This window comes from Lates calcarifer, linkage group LG6, assembly GCF_001640805.2.
Source record: "Lates calcarifer isolate ASB-BC8 linkage group LG6, TLL_Latcal_v3, whole genome shotgun sequence".
Classification (NCBI taxonomy): domain Eukaryota; kingdom Metazoa; phylum Chordata; class Actinopteri; family Centropomidae; genus Lates; species Lates calcarifer.
This window is the reverse complement of record NC_066838.1, coordinates 17326694-17342543: the sequence shown is the minus strand read 5'-3', so window position 1 is coordinate 17342543 and position 15850 is coordinate 17326694. Positions and strand designations below refer to the sequence as shown.

Below are 15850 nucleotides of genomic sequence, written 5' to 3'. Positions count from 1 at the left end.
ACAGGGTGAAATCGGCCGTTAAGGGAATTGGTTGCATCTCATCTGTGTGTGTGTGTGTGTGTGTGTGTGTGTGGGAGCATGACTGCACTATGACAAAGCATCACCGGTTTCTTTGAAATGACTCAACCAGGAGGTGCTTCCCCACATGGTCTGTCCCTGATCTGTAACACCGGGATGCTACTTTTATGGTCATAAAAAAAAAAAAAAACTCAGCAGCACGCGGAGCGACACGTTCAATCCGGAAAAGGGGCAAACTGCCAGCCCAGCATCCTCACAGGGAGAAAAATGCAGTTTGTTTGTGATGGATGCAACTGCCGTGCTGAGAGAGAGGGAGAAAGGGAGAGAGAGGGCGCATATATTTGCAAATGTTTGACACATTCAGTGTTGACAAAACGAGTCATGTGACGACCGTGAAGATGGCGCAGCTTACGGTACATTGCAGTTTTCTCACAGTTTCCTCGCGCCGGCTCCACAGTCCGGGATCGGCGAACGACATCGCGACCTATTACCTACTAATTACCGAGCGATTCTGCCCCGTTCACGATCGGCTGAGCAGCCTATTGTGGATCAGCTGGACTTGAACGGCGATTGGCTGTAGGGGAGGGAGGAGGAGGGAAGAGCGAAAAACAAAGAAATTAAATAAATAAGCTTCGAGGGAAAAAAAAGAGAGAGAAGAAATCTCGCTTCATGTGAAATGCGGTTGCAATAACACCTTTGTGTGTGTATGTGTGGAGACCAGAAAACCGCCGCGTGCGTGCGTGCGTGCCCGTGTGATTGCGTGCATGTGTGCGCGTTACATTAGGTGGACACGGAGACTGCATCAGACTGGACACACACACACACACACACACACACACGGGGACATAATAGAAGCGGAGATATTGAGGCTTTGATGGTCCTTCCTCTCTCTCTCTCTCTCACCATCACTACCTCCCCCCTCCTCTCTCTCTCTCTCTCTCTCTCTCTCTCTCTCTCTCTCTCGTGCGCACACACACACACAGAAAACGCCAGGATACTGATTCCGGTCGAGACATGTAGTCCCGTGTATGTATGTATGTATGTATGTATGTGTCTATGGGCAGTCAGGATATTTTGTAGCCTTCAGCTCTCATTTTTTAAAGCAGCATCATCTCATCGACATAATGTGGCTTGGTCTACCGGAGGGAAAATAACCAAATATGTGGATACCTACAGAGGAGGAGAAAATCGGAGTTGGTGAGTCAATTGCCTCCTTTATTGTCAATGTGTGACGTTTGGTTTCTAGCTTCTTCTTTTTTTAATTGACTGTAATAATAGAGCGTTGGGATGGCAGTTTGTGCATGAGGAACACCCAATTTTGTTCATCGACATCTCGCACCGGCTACCCAGCTCCTCCTCTTCTTCTTCTTCTTCTTCTTTTTTACCCTTGTTATTATGGCCATTACACCCCAATGAAAAACACATACACTTCTAATGGCTGATATACACGGCCAGTGACTGCATAGAAAGGGAAATTGCGTGGGATGATACAGCCTACAACCCCACCACCTTAAAGATGCTATCGCGGTCTATACACAGCCGCAGGCGGTGCTTGAAATCAGGTTGCTGCTCTTCGGTTTTGTGGGTTTTGTTTAAGAAAAAGAAATGCGTCAGTGTAGCATTTTTAGCCTTTTCATAAGCATATCTGGGGGGGTGGGGGTGGGGGTGGGGGGGAAAAACGCGATTCATGTTGAAACCACGAGGGGGCATCGTGACTGCGTACCTCCAACAGGTGTAGGCTGGAGTGAAACTGGAGTCTACCTGTAGACAGAAAACTGCCCTTTGCTGCTGCTGTTTCTGCTGCTGCTGCTGTTGTTGCTGCAATGACAGGGACTGCACTGTGCCACACTCTACATTTTCCTCCTCGCATGTGTGCACTTTGACCTTTGGTGAAGAGGTGAAAGTGCAAGATCAGCAGTTCTTCCTGTCAGATTAGCATTTTATGGAAGGAGAGGAAAAAAAAGCAAATGTCAAAACGAGTCTAATAACCACAGGTGGGAAATACCATACCCTCATTAGCATCATTATAATCTGACTGCCGCCCCCCCCCCCCCCCCCGCCACGGTCAAAGTGGCTATAGCGTACGATTATACTATGAAGGCTTTTCATCTGGGGAATGAGTCATGACCAGATGCTCTACAGCTTGCTACTTGCAGGGGCTACTCATGCTGGCTCGCACATGATAACCCCCCCCCTCTCTCTCTTACATACACACGCCCACACACGTTCACTTTGTTTGGAGGCATTTATTCGTTTGTCATGGTCGTTTCGTAAAGAGACGAGAGCGTTCAGCGCGATCCGCTGCGATATCGCCACTTCTGGTGGCTGTACAGTAATCCCATGGAGTTGAATCGTTCGTGCCCCGCTCACCGTGGAATCACTGCAGTTCTTTTTCAAGCGCAAATGGCAATATATTTGTTTTTTTTGGGGGGGGGGCAACAGTTGATGTGTGATGAAGCAACAGTTCGGCGCAGCCTCCGCATCAGTCGGTGTGTGGAGTGGACCTGGCGCTGTCCCTGGTGCTGAAATGCGGGGAAGCCAGAGCCGCTGTTGTACCTACACAGTACATACTGTACCTTGTAAATGCGGGCCCAAATTACTCCACTCGATTGCCCCCCGCCTCAGATAATGTGTTGACATGCTAGGTTCAATATTTTCTCCAACATCATTGTGGATGAAGCCCACGCTGCCTGGCCCTGCTAAGTTAACTGGCAGCGCAGCCTCGAAGCCTGTTATCATTCCTTCTCCTGCCTCATCTGTGTCATTAGTGGCACCATTTTGCACATTTCTCTAGCTTTCTTGGCTTGTTTCGTCATTGCCCGTAAATTGTCTCTCACCAGTATTACCATTACGCCGATATGAAACAGTGTCAGCAGCCAGCCTGGCCTTTCTTTCCTTTCTTCTCTTTGTTTTTTCGCCCCTCCTGGGTTATCTTAATAGGCTCCGTTTAAACAGGAAACAGTTGGAGACCACCTTATGAAACGTTAATGCCTTTCTTAGACTTGCTGCCTATTCATTATTTTGTTCTTGGTTGTGTTTATGCAGTAAATAATATTAGTTTGTAAATCACTTGTGGAGTGGCAGCAAAGGCCCTGCGTTGCATGTACTGTTGTGCTGCCCATCTCTTTCCTCTCTGGAGCTGCAACTGATGATTATTTTAATCACTAATTAATCTATAATTACTTGTTTTGTCCCTCAATTGATAATTAGTCTGTGAAATGTCAAAAGTAGCCCAAAGTAAATACTCATTATGCAATAAAAAACGAAATCCAAGCAAATTGTGAGCTTGTTGTTGTAAATATGTGGAATTTCAACTGATAAATGATCATTACCAAATTTATAATCATTAATTCATTGATCAATCCTCATACCAGTGTTCTTGAAATCATTTTATTCTGTTTTTTCATTCTCTTATTTGCAAATGAGTCACCGATGTATTTCTCTCATCTAACCAGCAATATTGAGAAATTTTCTTTACACTTTTATTAGAAAGAGCTCTGACTGTAAGTCAGTACCTGCCCATCATGAGACAGAGTGAAATGAATCAGCTGGTTTCATCCGTGGCCACATGGACGTGGCTCAGACACAACCACTGTAGCAGTACATGAAATAATTGAGCCGACTGGGCCAGCATTATCTGAAACCGACAACTCTGGGATCAAATGTGTCCATAACACAACCAAAGATGGAGCTCATGTTAAAGTGAGAGCGGGATTAGAGAGATTAATGTGGCCCAAAGTAGTTTTGGCCTTCATGAAATCTCCAAATGAATGTTGCTCAGCCTCGTTTTGGGTGAACAGCTATTGGACTCATAATGGCCACTGGACCACAGAGCTCTTTAGTACTGTTGTTTTCTGTGGCTTGCCTGACATACACATCAGCACAATAAATATACGTATTATTGCATGTGTGATAGTCGTTTACACTGCTATTATTATGAGAAGTTCACAGCTACACACTTCACCACAGTTCGGCCGAGTGTGTAGATTTCTGTGACAGTGATTTGACATCAGATATGGTAAAATGGCCCTCTGCAAGTGTGGTGGAAATCCCTGGGTTAGCAGGACTTTCAGTGCAGTTACATGTCTTGAGTAAGTGAGTGTGCATTCAAGTCGTGCTGAGCAACATGACTCAGTGGGCGAAGCCCAAAGACCGTTGTGTAATTTTTAAAACTTAGCTAGATCTGGGACAGAACTACTCAAGCCAGGAAAGCAAGACTTTCATGGTGTGCATACTCACATTGCATTACTGGAATGGTTTAAGGATGCACTCAGTAAGCAGCTCAGCTTCACTTGTACCCGTTATGATTGAGACTGGAACTAAAAGGACTAAGGAAACCCAAGAAAATAAGTTCACTTCAGTGCTGCAGTTTATATGAGCACACTGTCCTTTTTAATAGAATGTTCCTCAGTACAGTGGTGCCTTTAGCACTCAAAAAAAGAGAAAGAACAGTAGATAATTTATAAGCCATAATAGTGTTTACTGTTTTACTGTCAGGTTTTTCAAGACCTCTCCCCTTTCTCTGCAGAATATTTCTCCCCTGTGGGTCATTGTACAGTTACTGTATGTGTCTCTCACTGATGCTAAAGCAAGGTCATCTGGCCATGCAGGCTTCGCTATATTACACATTCTAGTAAAAACATTTTTCAAGACCTGACAGCATGTAACAGTCCCTATGTACACTGAAAATGTGATACTAGCCTTACCTCCTCTGTTGTATAAAAGAACCATTTTATTACACATAAAACACATGTCTGAAAGTGAAAGGCAGAGAAGAGAAACAGGTAAAAGGTTGGATTCAAACAAAAGTACCTTACACTGACTTCCCACATTTTTTTCCTGTACTGAATATGTTATCAGTGGATTTGTTGTCAGTTTCAGGTGGCAGATATAGAGCAAAAGTGACCTGAACATATTCAAAACTCTGAATGGTTTTACAGTTTGCTAATGTGATGCAAGACCAACCTCTCAACATAGACACACTGTTCCTGGTGCTACAGCTCTCTCTTGTGACAATGTGGAGAGCTCTGAATGACCACATTTACCTGCAATCACCACATGAAAGCTCCTTTTACGCTGCAGGATTCAATCAACAAGGGAAGGTGATGGTGTTTAGCATTTCACTCATAGGTTTCCTATTTTAAAAAATAACAGTGAGCCTGTTCCCACATGACATGATCATTCTGGTTATATTAAGCTTTTTTTTTTTTTTCCTACGCACCATGGGTGGCAGCACTGCTGGTGAAGAACAGCCAGTCAGGAAATAAAGGCACAACAGAGAAAGAGCGATACAAATTCTCACGCAGGCTGTCTAAATGATTTTAAAACTTATTTCACAATTGAGCACCAGTTTATCTCCGGTTCACTGAGTCTAATGTTTAAACTATGATGCTTGATACTCACTGAGTGATACCTCCTCCTGTGATTCTCAGTAATTGTTGACCAGTGTGACACCACAGATGGGGTCAACTTGATGGTTTAAATATTGCAGCTTTTTGCATAAAATAACCCAGGGATATTACTGCTTTTGTCTTGTAAGAGCTGGTGGTGGTGGTGGTTACTAAGTGCTGTTAGGGAAAATCAGCTCCAGCTTGTGTTCTCACTTCACGCCAACACAGAAAATTGGATTCTTAAAAGACTGTTTACAGCCTGTAAAAAACTTTTGGTAGATATCTGATGAACACATCTGAACAGGGAGCAAAATATATAATACACAGTAAATATCCACTCTATTACTATGAATCTGTTTATCTTATTAAATCTAAAGCATTTAAAGTGTTCTCCTTGTTTATCCATCTATCTTAAACTCAATTTATTATGCTGGAATATTGTTGCATTTGTGGCTTTTGCAAGGATGATTCAGTCCTCATCATGTTGCTGTAACATTGCCACTTCGGTAAATGTCACATATCTAATGTAAAAGCTGTAGCTTCTCAGAGCTTTGATGAAATTAATTCAAGTGTTGTACTTTGTGTTGAAATGGGGGGAATATAAGTTGCAACAACTGAGGGCCCCAAACTGAGCTCTCAGTTTATGACTACTTTTTAAAACCAGGCTACGCACCCAGCGCCCAAATTTTCAAACACAGATGTTTTTGATGGTTGATGAGTAAATTAATACAGGTGGTGTTTGTGTCACATTATGTATTAACACACATAATATGTATGTCATCTGTGCACCAATGGAGGTGTGGTGATGTAAGAGGAAAGTGGAGAACAGCAGGAGTCTCCTCCTGTGCTCAAGCCCCATAATTCCTATCCCTTACTGGTTACACAATAATGGCCATGTGGACTATGAATTCAACTGAATGGAGTGACAGGCTGATACACTGTTGCTGAGTAGAAATGTTTGCCCTCGCCAGCATTTTCCACTGCCTGTCCTGTCAGTCCTTCCAACATCCTACGTTCAACATGTTGAAGTCTTAAAGGTGAATTTTTGTTGGTTTTGTTTTGAGGATATGCTAATGCTCTGCAGCTTTTAGGCACAATGAAAGAGTGTTTACACAGCTTGGAGATTTTGTGAGGGAGGACTATGAAAATATGAGCCTCTGTGTGATGCACCCATCTCTCTCCCGAACATGACAATCTCATCTTGTTCTGACGTGGCCTCCACTGAAGAGTTTTCAAATGGTATGAGTACAGGTTTTGCAATTCAAATGAAATAGAGGCCATTAAAGAATAGGACTCTCAAATAGGAAATACTTAGCCCTGGCTGGAAAAGGCCCCGAGGCAGACTGGAAAAGGTGACAAGGAGGCTCTTTAAGTCTATCCATCTCTCTCCCTCTAATACATGCCCAATACGCTTGACTTGAACTCCAGTGCCATGCAGCATCCATAAGCTTGCCATTTTAAAATGCCCAGATCCCCGCAGCAGTTACAGTGAAGAAAGCCCTCCAGTTTGTAGATGATCTGTTGCCATAGTTACCCGAGCACAGGAACTGAGCACTCGTTACCCTCAAACAGGCAACGGAGCTGAGCCCAAGCCCCTCCTTCTCTTCCTCCCCCTCACTGGGTCCCCTGGCTAGTTCATTAGCATAATGATTCACACCAAACTCTCCTTGAAGGGCCACCATTTGTAGGTTTTTAAAATTGTCAGTGGAGCCCTGTCATTATTTAACAAGTTTGTCTTTACTGAGGCTTCTACACTGTACGTTTACACATTGAGCTGCACTGCTGCACAGATAAAAACAGGCTCCAGAGGCTATACTGTTGTGAAGGCCTTTAATGTGGCATCTATACCCTGAGGAATAATCATGTTCTTAATCAGGGTTTAAGTCACAAGATGTTTCTGTGTATGGTCAAAGACTGCATGATGCTGCAAAAGCAGGTGGCATAGAAGGTCTATAATAATGCCGACTTATGATAAAGCAGCGTTAAGCCATACTACTTAGCAGCCTGTGTGGGCTCTATTTTGGGAGACAGTTCAATTCACTTAACATTGCACAAAAATCAGGCCGCTTAAGAATTAATTGCCTATTAAAATGACTACCCACTTCAGGGTGGGAGCTTGTTTACAGTTCGCTAAGCAGTGGTTCCTGTGTGACACTGTGTGTTTAGATGTTTGCATTAAACAGCTTATTAAAAAGCTGCAGCAACTGCCCTGCTACAACCTCAAAACACATGCTGTGTGGAGACACCACAGTGTAGGGAATGCACCCTGCTTAATCAGAGGTCACATGGATGAAACAGATCTGTAATGTAATTTCTGTCGACAGTCAGCACTTACAGTATATAAAACTTCTATAAGGTTAAACATTTCTTCATCACTGTTGTCTCTGATTTTATTTTCTCTTCCTCTGCACAGTGATCTGCAACTTCCGGTCAGCAATATGTCAGGCCCTGGTCCTGGAGATTGGGGAAACTGTACAGATTCTGGAGAAGAGTGAAGGTAAAAGCAGTCAGATCTCCTATCTTCTGTGGAAATGAATGCTTGTAGTAAACAGAGGCACATTTACTATGTTTGATTAGCAGGTCTACACTGCAGGAAGATATCAGGTAGTTAAAGTGGACACTAGTGTTGTGTATTTTGTTTTTTGGAAACTTGTCTTGTAAGACCCGGTATGTAAATTAGACTACTTTTAGGCCAAGTAGATAAATAAAGGATAGGATCTGTGTATTTCTTCACCAGAATTTTATTCCTGGATGGACAGGGCTTTGAAGCAGCATTTAGACCTTCATGTGGAGAAATAAAAAATTAACACTGTATTTTACAGCTCCATAAAGTTTGCAAATAATTCCCAAATTTATCGTTGAGAACAATGTAATCTGGTACTAATTATAGTGGAAACTGAGACACATTTTACAGATATCGCTGGTTGGTTCTGTTTAGTTGTTGATTTCCCAATAAAAATATGGTTGAAGTGAACTAAATGAAATAAGAAAAAATATTTTAGGCAGTGTCTTTTATATGTTTTGGGTGGTTTGGAAGACATGACCTCAGTATTTCTAAAGTATTGGCTACAGACCTGTTGTCTTAGCTTGGTGGCACGGTTACAAGACAAACCAATGGTGTCACCGCAGAACAAACTGCACTTTGATGACTTTGATGAAAAACAATACCAGCTTTACATTTCAAAATTCTAAAATTAGTTTTAATGTAAACATTTTTTCCAGTCCTACGGGTGGTGTCCAGAGAGCCACTACAGTTGTTTCTATTCATCAGACTGGTTTCTGTTGTAGCCTAGCCAACTGCTCGCTGATAAAAACTTTGTTGTTGGTTACTAAACTAAGCAACTTCATGGGCAGTAAATGAAGAGGCCATGAATTTTCCACAGTACCAGTTAAAGTGTTTGCTTTTATTGCTCAATTCGACAGGCAAAAAAAAAAAAACCTAGGCTAGCACACTTCACCTTCAAACTGTTTGTGCCATATTACCATATGTCACAGCAAAATGGTGTAATTGTACAGACTGTATACAGTCTTGTTGTTGTATACAACAATGTGTTTCATTATGATGTAGTAAGGTTTTCTGATGTGCTCTCATCTTTCTTTAGGTTGGTACAGAGGCTTTTCCACCAAGAAGCCGTCTATCAAGGTAATTATAACACCATGCACTTTTACTGTTTTGACATTATGTTGGTTTTTACAGGCTACATACAGTATTCTGTATTCAAATGAATTCAGAGTGAAGTCAAGTGACACCAACACATCTGTAAAACCAGTTGCCCTGCAAAACAATGCGATCTCCACGTCAAGGTTTTCTCAAATGCCAGTTTTGTGAATGATAATGTGATGTGAGAGATGTGCATCCCAGAAATAACTTTGTCTAGACAACAAAGACCTTAATGAGTGATTAACTTATTGAATAGAGCTTTGATTCGACAAAAATAGAACTCTCCTGACCTGTATTTCCAGAGGTGCTTTCATAAAAACACTGTTTTAGCCAAATTGTTTTTACTTCATAGCAGAGAAGCACTAAATGTAATGCCATTGTCAAAAAACAAACAAACAGCACATATAATGACAAGAAAACTGTACACATCACATGCGCACACCTTGGTATGAGACTGTATCATATTCTTTTAAATTGTGGTATGGCACTTTACAGATCACTGCAGCATCATGGACCCACCACTCCTTATTTCCTGTGTAGAATCTGCAAAGAAATCCAAATTTTGTCTTCTTTTCTGCCAGCAGATGGTGCAATTAGTAATCGGAAAAAAGCCATTATACCAAAACAAGCTTTTTTTAAACTATAAAATGGCAGTTCAGTTCCAATCCATAACACCAAAAAAAAAAAAAAAAAAAAAAAAAAAGTCTGACTGCGACAGGACAGATGCAGCACACACACTTGTTGTGATGGGTCTTTGATGGAAGCATGAAGAAGGTTCAAATGGAAGGCGGGATGGAGGGATTCAGCTCAGAATTTGTTCATGCAGTGTTGTGATAAATTCTCTGCACAGTGCTCGGTAGGAACTCCAAACAATACAACACCATCACTAGTGACAGAGATCAATACTCTGCACTGCATTAAGTGGTTATTAAATATGACTAACATATATTCCTCCCATAGGATTGATTGTTTGGTAAAGAATGTTAATGACAGACTTCATCTGTGATTACCTGTAGCAAAGCCATATGAAAATTCACTATACAAAGTTAAAGTCTGCATATCCACAGAACAAACAGTAGTATAATCAGAACCACAAATACCAGATATATTATTAGAAACATGAGAGCAGCAGGTAATTTTTGCTATCTTGTATGTCTACTCTGCTTTAAACTGAAATGTCAGGAGCTGAAGTGTTATATGATGCTGCTGAAATGTTTTAAAGAAAGCACAAAAGCTGTCCAGTCCTGGTAAATGTAGGTGTTAGTGGCTACATGCTGTCCTTCTCTACTCTCATCAGCTATTTACAGTTCTTACTAACACCCCTCCATTTTGTTATGTACTCCGCTGCCCACATTCGTTCGCCCCCATACTCTCTCAGTGCAGGGAGAATTAGTTGTGTTCGCTGTGGCCAATTCCTCACATCTGGCAGATTAGAATAAGAAAGATGAACTGCAAGGGTGGCAGTTGGCACCACTCAGTCTCTCATGCCCTTCCCTTGCTAAGCCAGGCCACAATGGGGCTCCTGCACACTGCTCTGCCTCTCGACTCTGTGGTGTTTGCAAACAGTATGAGCTCACATCTTTCTTTTTTTTCCCCATTTCATGGCAGAAAATTTTAGCACACAGCAAAGCAGACATTGTCAAAGTATATATAAAGAAAGTGTTGTCTTGCACTTCCCTGAACGTATAATGTGTCGCCAGCAGAAATGTAAAATGCTCAACATGTTTTATGTCAGACTACCTAATAATACAAACGCAACACAATACCATACATTTTGGTTACGTATTGCAGGAGAATTAAAAATGTAATCCTGTCACACTCACTAACATCTCTGCTCCTCCTTCTCTCCACAGGGTATTTTCCCAGTCAGCTATGTCCACTTGAAGAAATCCACAGTGACCAACAGAGGGTGAGTTGTATGAAGTGTTTTTTTTTTTTTTAAATAGGAGCTTGGACAACATCAGCATTACAGATGCACTTTCCAACTTTTTATTAAATGACTGTGAAGTGGGTGGGGCTCATTGGAAAAGGATGATGTCATGTATTGCTGTGCACCAATTAGAATTTAACCACATTTGAATCAAAATGTTGGACAGTTGTTGGGTGTTTTTTATTATGTTACCAGCACTGTCAATCAAATTTAATGCAAAGCACACCCACACAGTCCTGATGAAGCAGATTAGCTGAGTTTTTAAAGCAACACTATGTAACTGTTGTGACAGCAGTGCCCTCTGCAGCCACAAGTGGTAAAATTACAGGACGCTGGTGCATTATATTCTGTTGAGCTCAGCTGAGTCCTTAACCACTTGAGTCCAAGTGGTTAAGAGCACTTTAAGCAAGCTAAAAGCCCATGTACAGAAAACAAAGCTTATCAATCATTCAGGCAACAAACACTAAATTAATTGAAGGGCTTCATAAATGAAAGAAAGAATTACTGGCCTTAGCTTCTGCTAAGTGTGTTGTGTTGTGTGTGTTGTAGTGTCATAAAGTGTTACACACTTCTTGCAGGGGATTGTAGCTGCTCAGACCAAGTTGCATTGTGCAGGTGTTCAGGAAGCCGAGTGACGCCATCCTCCCATTTACAAATCTGTGTACCATCAAAATGATTTTGAAGGTGTTATTATGAGGTCAAATTGTTGCATAAACATTTTGCATCAATGTGAAGAAGTATCTTGATTTGTCAGGTATTTAATTCTAATTAATTAACAGTAACTCCCATTTGTTATTGTCTATAAACACATCCTCAACTGAATTACCACAAAATTAATTATATGTATGTATTGAAATCGTATTGTAAAACTACATAATTTACCATGAAAGGAGATTTTATACATTTTACCCACCCTAAGGACCAGCGATAATTAAACCTAACAGCCACACTTAGATTAGAGTGAGGGAATAGCTTGTGCATATATAAATGAAACATTACATTATCTGTCTCATTGACTTTAGTGTTTATTCTTACTGACATATGTGGTAAAAACAGCCAGTTAAATTTATTGCAGCACAAAGTATTTTATGTTGAAAGGGAGTGCAGTTCAAACACTGTGCATCAGCAGTGGTTTGTCTCCACAGATCCATCACTACCAGAACTTCACTGACACATACTGGTGGATGATATGAGCTATGACAATAAAAACAATTCAGTGTATTCTATACTGGTTGGGAGCTCTCCTTCATTCATAAAATAGAGAGTGTGATACAGATTAATCAACTGATCAATGTCAGGGCATGTGTATCCCTCCCTCCTTTGTCATCTAATTTCACCTCACCACTGATTTGCGACGATCTAATCTTCAAGAGAATTGCCACCTGACAGCTGCTGACATGCGCAGGCACACACACACAACAAAAACGCACACACAGCGGTCATCTACAGTTCCTGTCACAATAACCATCCATGGCTGTAGAAGCGAGAATAAAGACGAAGACAAAGACAGGCAGCAGAGCTCTTTATCAGCCTGAGCTCATGGATGTTAAATCTGCCGGCTGGGATCTGTGGCTCAGCGTGGACTGGGAGTTTGCTGTTATATCACCACCCTCCAGTTGAGTTACCACATAGCAGGAGGACTCTCGTTTGCACTCAAACAATTAAAAGTGCAGACTTGGAAATTGACATTATTATACTTCCTCGCTCCGGGAGTTGCACTTTGGGAAATCTGCTTTGCTGTCTCATGGAGTTAATGAGGTGACACACCTACTGCAACTCTGTAGTTCTCCCAAAGCATCCCTCACCACAGACAATCACCCTCATTCATTGTGTAATGGAGATGTTTCCCTTGTTGCAAAAACAATGATACAGTTTCAAAGTTCATTCTTTGCAGCATAGGTCAGAGCTTAGTGAGCAAAGTGCAAAGTGTCACATGAGATCTAACCTTTGGTTTAATGTTTCCCTATGAATGTGGTCACAAAGTAGGGATGTGTGTTGAGGTTTTTACTAGAGAGCTCCACCCCGGTTTTCTATTGCAGCCAGGGAAAATATCATTTCTCTTCATGATATAACCTCTTTGTCATTTCACAGCTGTTAAATCCTTAGAAAGCTGTCTTAAAGCAGTGGCATGCATGTGTGTGGTTGTGTACATTTGTGTATTTGTCAGTATTGGGCAATTTACTTGGCTAGCCTGTGGTTTGAAGCTATTTACTGACCATCAGTGGCTAATGTAAAAATCATCTCTCACCCTGCAACTGTGAACTAAACCAGGTGGTTCCTGAATGTCATGTTACCAGAGGGTAACATTAGCAAGTCAGCAAAGAAGGCACAACATGTCAGACAATTTTGGAGTTAACAGGAGGTGCATTTCTCCCCTTTGGCTGGCAGCTAACCACATTCCCACACCCACAGCCAAGCTACCAAACAGCTAACTAGTGGTGTTACACCATACTCTGTGACCACCATATAGCATGACCACAGGGGGTGCTGTTACATGGATTTTACTGTATTGCTCTTGTCTTTCAAACCGGTGAAAGAAAGGCAAGTACCTGGCAGTATTTAGATGCTGCATATTTTAAAGTTCACAGTTTCTGTCACAGCTCATCATAGATTGTGACCCTATTGTGCATGTGTTAAAATATACAGCATCTAAATATTGTCATACTTGGACTTCGCTTGGTACTTGGACTTTCTTTTACCCATTTTAATTTAAATGCTGAATTTTAAATGGTCTATGGTCTAATATTCATGCATGTTTTTTTTTCTTTTTGCCGCAGGCTGTGTGAGACGGTGGTGCCCCTCGAGGACCCTATAATCACAGAGACCACCTCCACACTGCAGGAATGGGGTGTCTTGTGGAAGCAGCTCTATGTGGTCAGTAACACTATATTACAGAACATCTCACTCAGATCACAACAAAACACAAAGCAATAAATGTGAGAATGTTTCTAACATTACCAAGATTTCCAAGGGAGCTGGAAGAGAAACAGCTTGTGCAAAACAAAATTACATCCATCGTCCATGTTTCATTTGCATCCTCCTAAGGGTATTTGATGGACTATGCTTTTCCAGTATGCTTTTCTTTGCTACACCTAATTCAACACCTGGTATAACCAAGTCTGCCAGCAAGAGTGGTGAATAGCCTGAGATATAGCCCCAATATACAGTGACAGCTCCTTTAGATATTTCCCCATAGCCCATGTCGTTCTGACTGTCACCCTGGATTTTCATATACTATCTATGTAGGAACAGAAATGTTGGTTGGACGCAGATAATGGCCTACAGACCTGTCATATGCAATTTCATGCTGTGTCATGCAGCCATTGATTGATCTTGGCCTGCCTCTCTTAGATTCTGCATCATCTTAAGATCCACCACCTTCAGTCAGCCTTTACTCGCTGGGCAAAAGTGATTACTGGAAACCTAAAGCGTCCTTAATCCTGCTAAGTGTCGAGGGGGCAGGCAGAAGTGGTTGGTAGAGCTTTGAGTTTGGAGCTGAGTGGATACGTTGCAGAGCTGGCAGCAAGTTTTTACATAACCTCTCACTGAGGACTGCTCATGCTCTGAGCAACTACGGAGCCCCAGGCACTGGTGTGGTGATGTAACTTCCTCTGAAGCTCAACTAATATGAAGCGCTGATTTAACAGTGCTTGTTTTGGTGCTCACCCCCTGAGTGATATGGGCCATGTTGCCACAGTTGCATCCATAATAATAGGATTCAGCATTGGCTAGATGTTGATACATTTCACCTTATTGTGGCCAATTAGAATTCATGGTATCACTTCAGGGAGCAATGGCCTAAGCATAACTGTGTATCTGTTATAATGTACGTAATTAGCCCCGCAGAATAGTCGTCCGAAAGGGCTCATCAACCCTGACAAAAATCTTTGTTTTCCAGCAGCAGCCAGCCTTTGAGAACATGTAGTGTTTATCCTCATTAAATTTACATGGGCATTGTGGCGGCGCTTAATCTTTCCATTTATGTAAACAAACCTGAGTGGTAATGTGGGCTTGTCCTACCATTAGGGAGAACAGAGAATGCCTGAATTAAAAGTGTTGTCCTTGGTCCGTGAGAAATGGTGATGAAATTCATTACTGTGAGGAGGTCAAAGCGGACTTGCAAGGGATATTTATTTATTTATTTTCTGTGTTTCATTAACAAAACCAATGGGCTTAAATCTCAGTGGCAATGATATTGTTCTGCTACCCACACAGGCTGGCAGGAGAGGTTAGCGTGTGATCAAAATCAAAATAAATCACCAAATTCTTCGATGTAGATACTTTTTTATTTTTTTCTCAGTGTTTAGCTTTGTAGTTGTATGTAAAGACAATAGTATGAGGATGAATTTCATTAATAGTCTTTACATGTGTGCTGCAGTAGAAGGACATCACAACATCACACAATCACATATCTCATTTAAGTCTTTTTTGGCTACCTCAACAGAAACACAAGGTGGATCTATTCCATAAGCTCCGTCATGTGATGAACGAGCTCATCGACCTGCGCCGGCAGCTGATCCAGGGTCATCTCGCCCAGGACCAGACTCGTGAGATCAAGCGGCACATCACTGTACGGCTTGACTGGGGCAACGAGTGAGTAACTCTACTACTGAATGCACTGTATCGAGAGAGTGGGGGATTGAAGGCATGCTCTGCAACAAACAGTTGTTTTTAACTGTTGGCCTCCAAAGAATACAATATTTCCTTGGCACTGGGGAGATCTACAATACCGAGTGAGTGGGTGCATAATAACATCCTCTATGATGTAATTTTATGGTCGTTTAGCAGATGAGTGAATTTCAAGCGGCTTAAAGTCAATGCACATCCCCCTGGAGGAACTGTAAAGCCATA

At 41.8% G+C, this 15850-nt stretch overlaps 1 protein-coding gene across 1 annotated transcript in view; it reads left to right on the top strand.

The window, feature by feature from the left end:
• The first annotated feature begins 223 nt into the window (after positions 1 to 223).
• Positions 224 to 15850, top strand: part of LOC108889511 (dedicator of cytokinesis protein 3) — a 48506-nt gene continuing 32879 nt past the window's right edge. The window contains exons 1-6 of the mRNA XM_018686010.2: positions 224 to 1215; positions 7822 to 7905; positions 9011 to 9051; positions 10923 to 10978; positions 13777 to 13873; positions 15444 to 15592. Coding sequence (XP_018541526.1) covers positions 1179 to 1215; positions 7822 to 7905; positions 9011 to 9051; positions 10923 to 10978; positions 13777 to 13873; positions 15444 to 15592 — 464 coding nt within the window. The 5' untranslated portion in view covers positions 224 to 1178. The remainder of the gene's footprint in view (positions 1216 to 7821; positions 7906 to 9010; positions 9052 to 10922; positions 10979 to 13776; positions 13874 to 15443; positions 15593 to 15850) is intronic.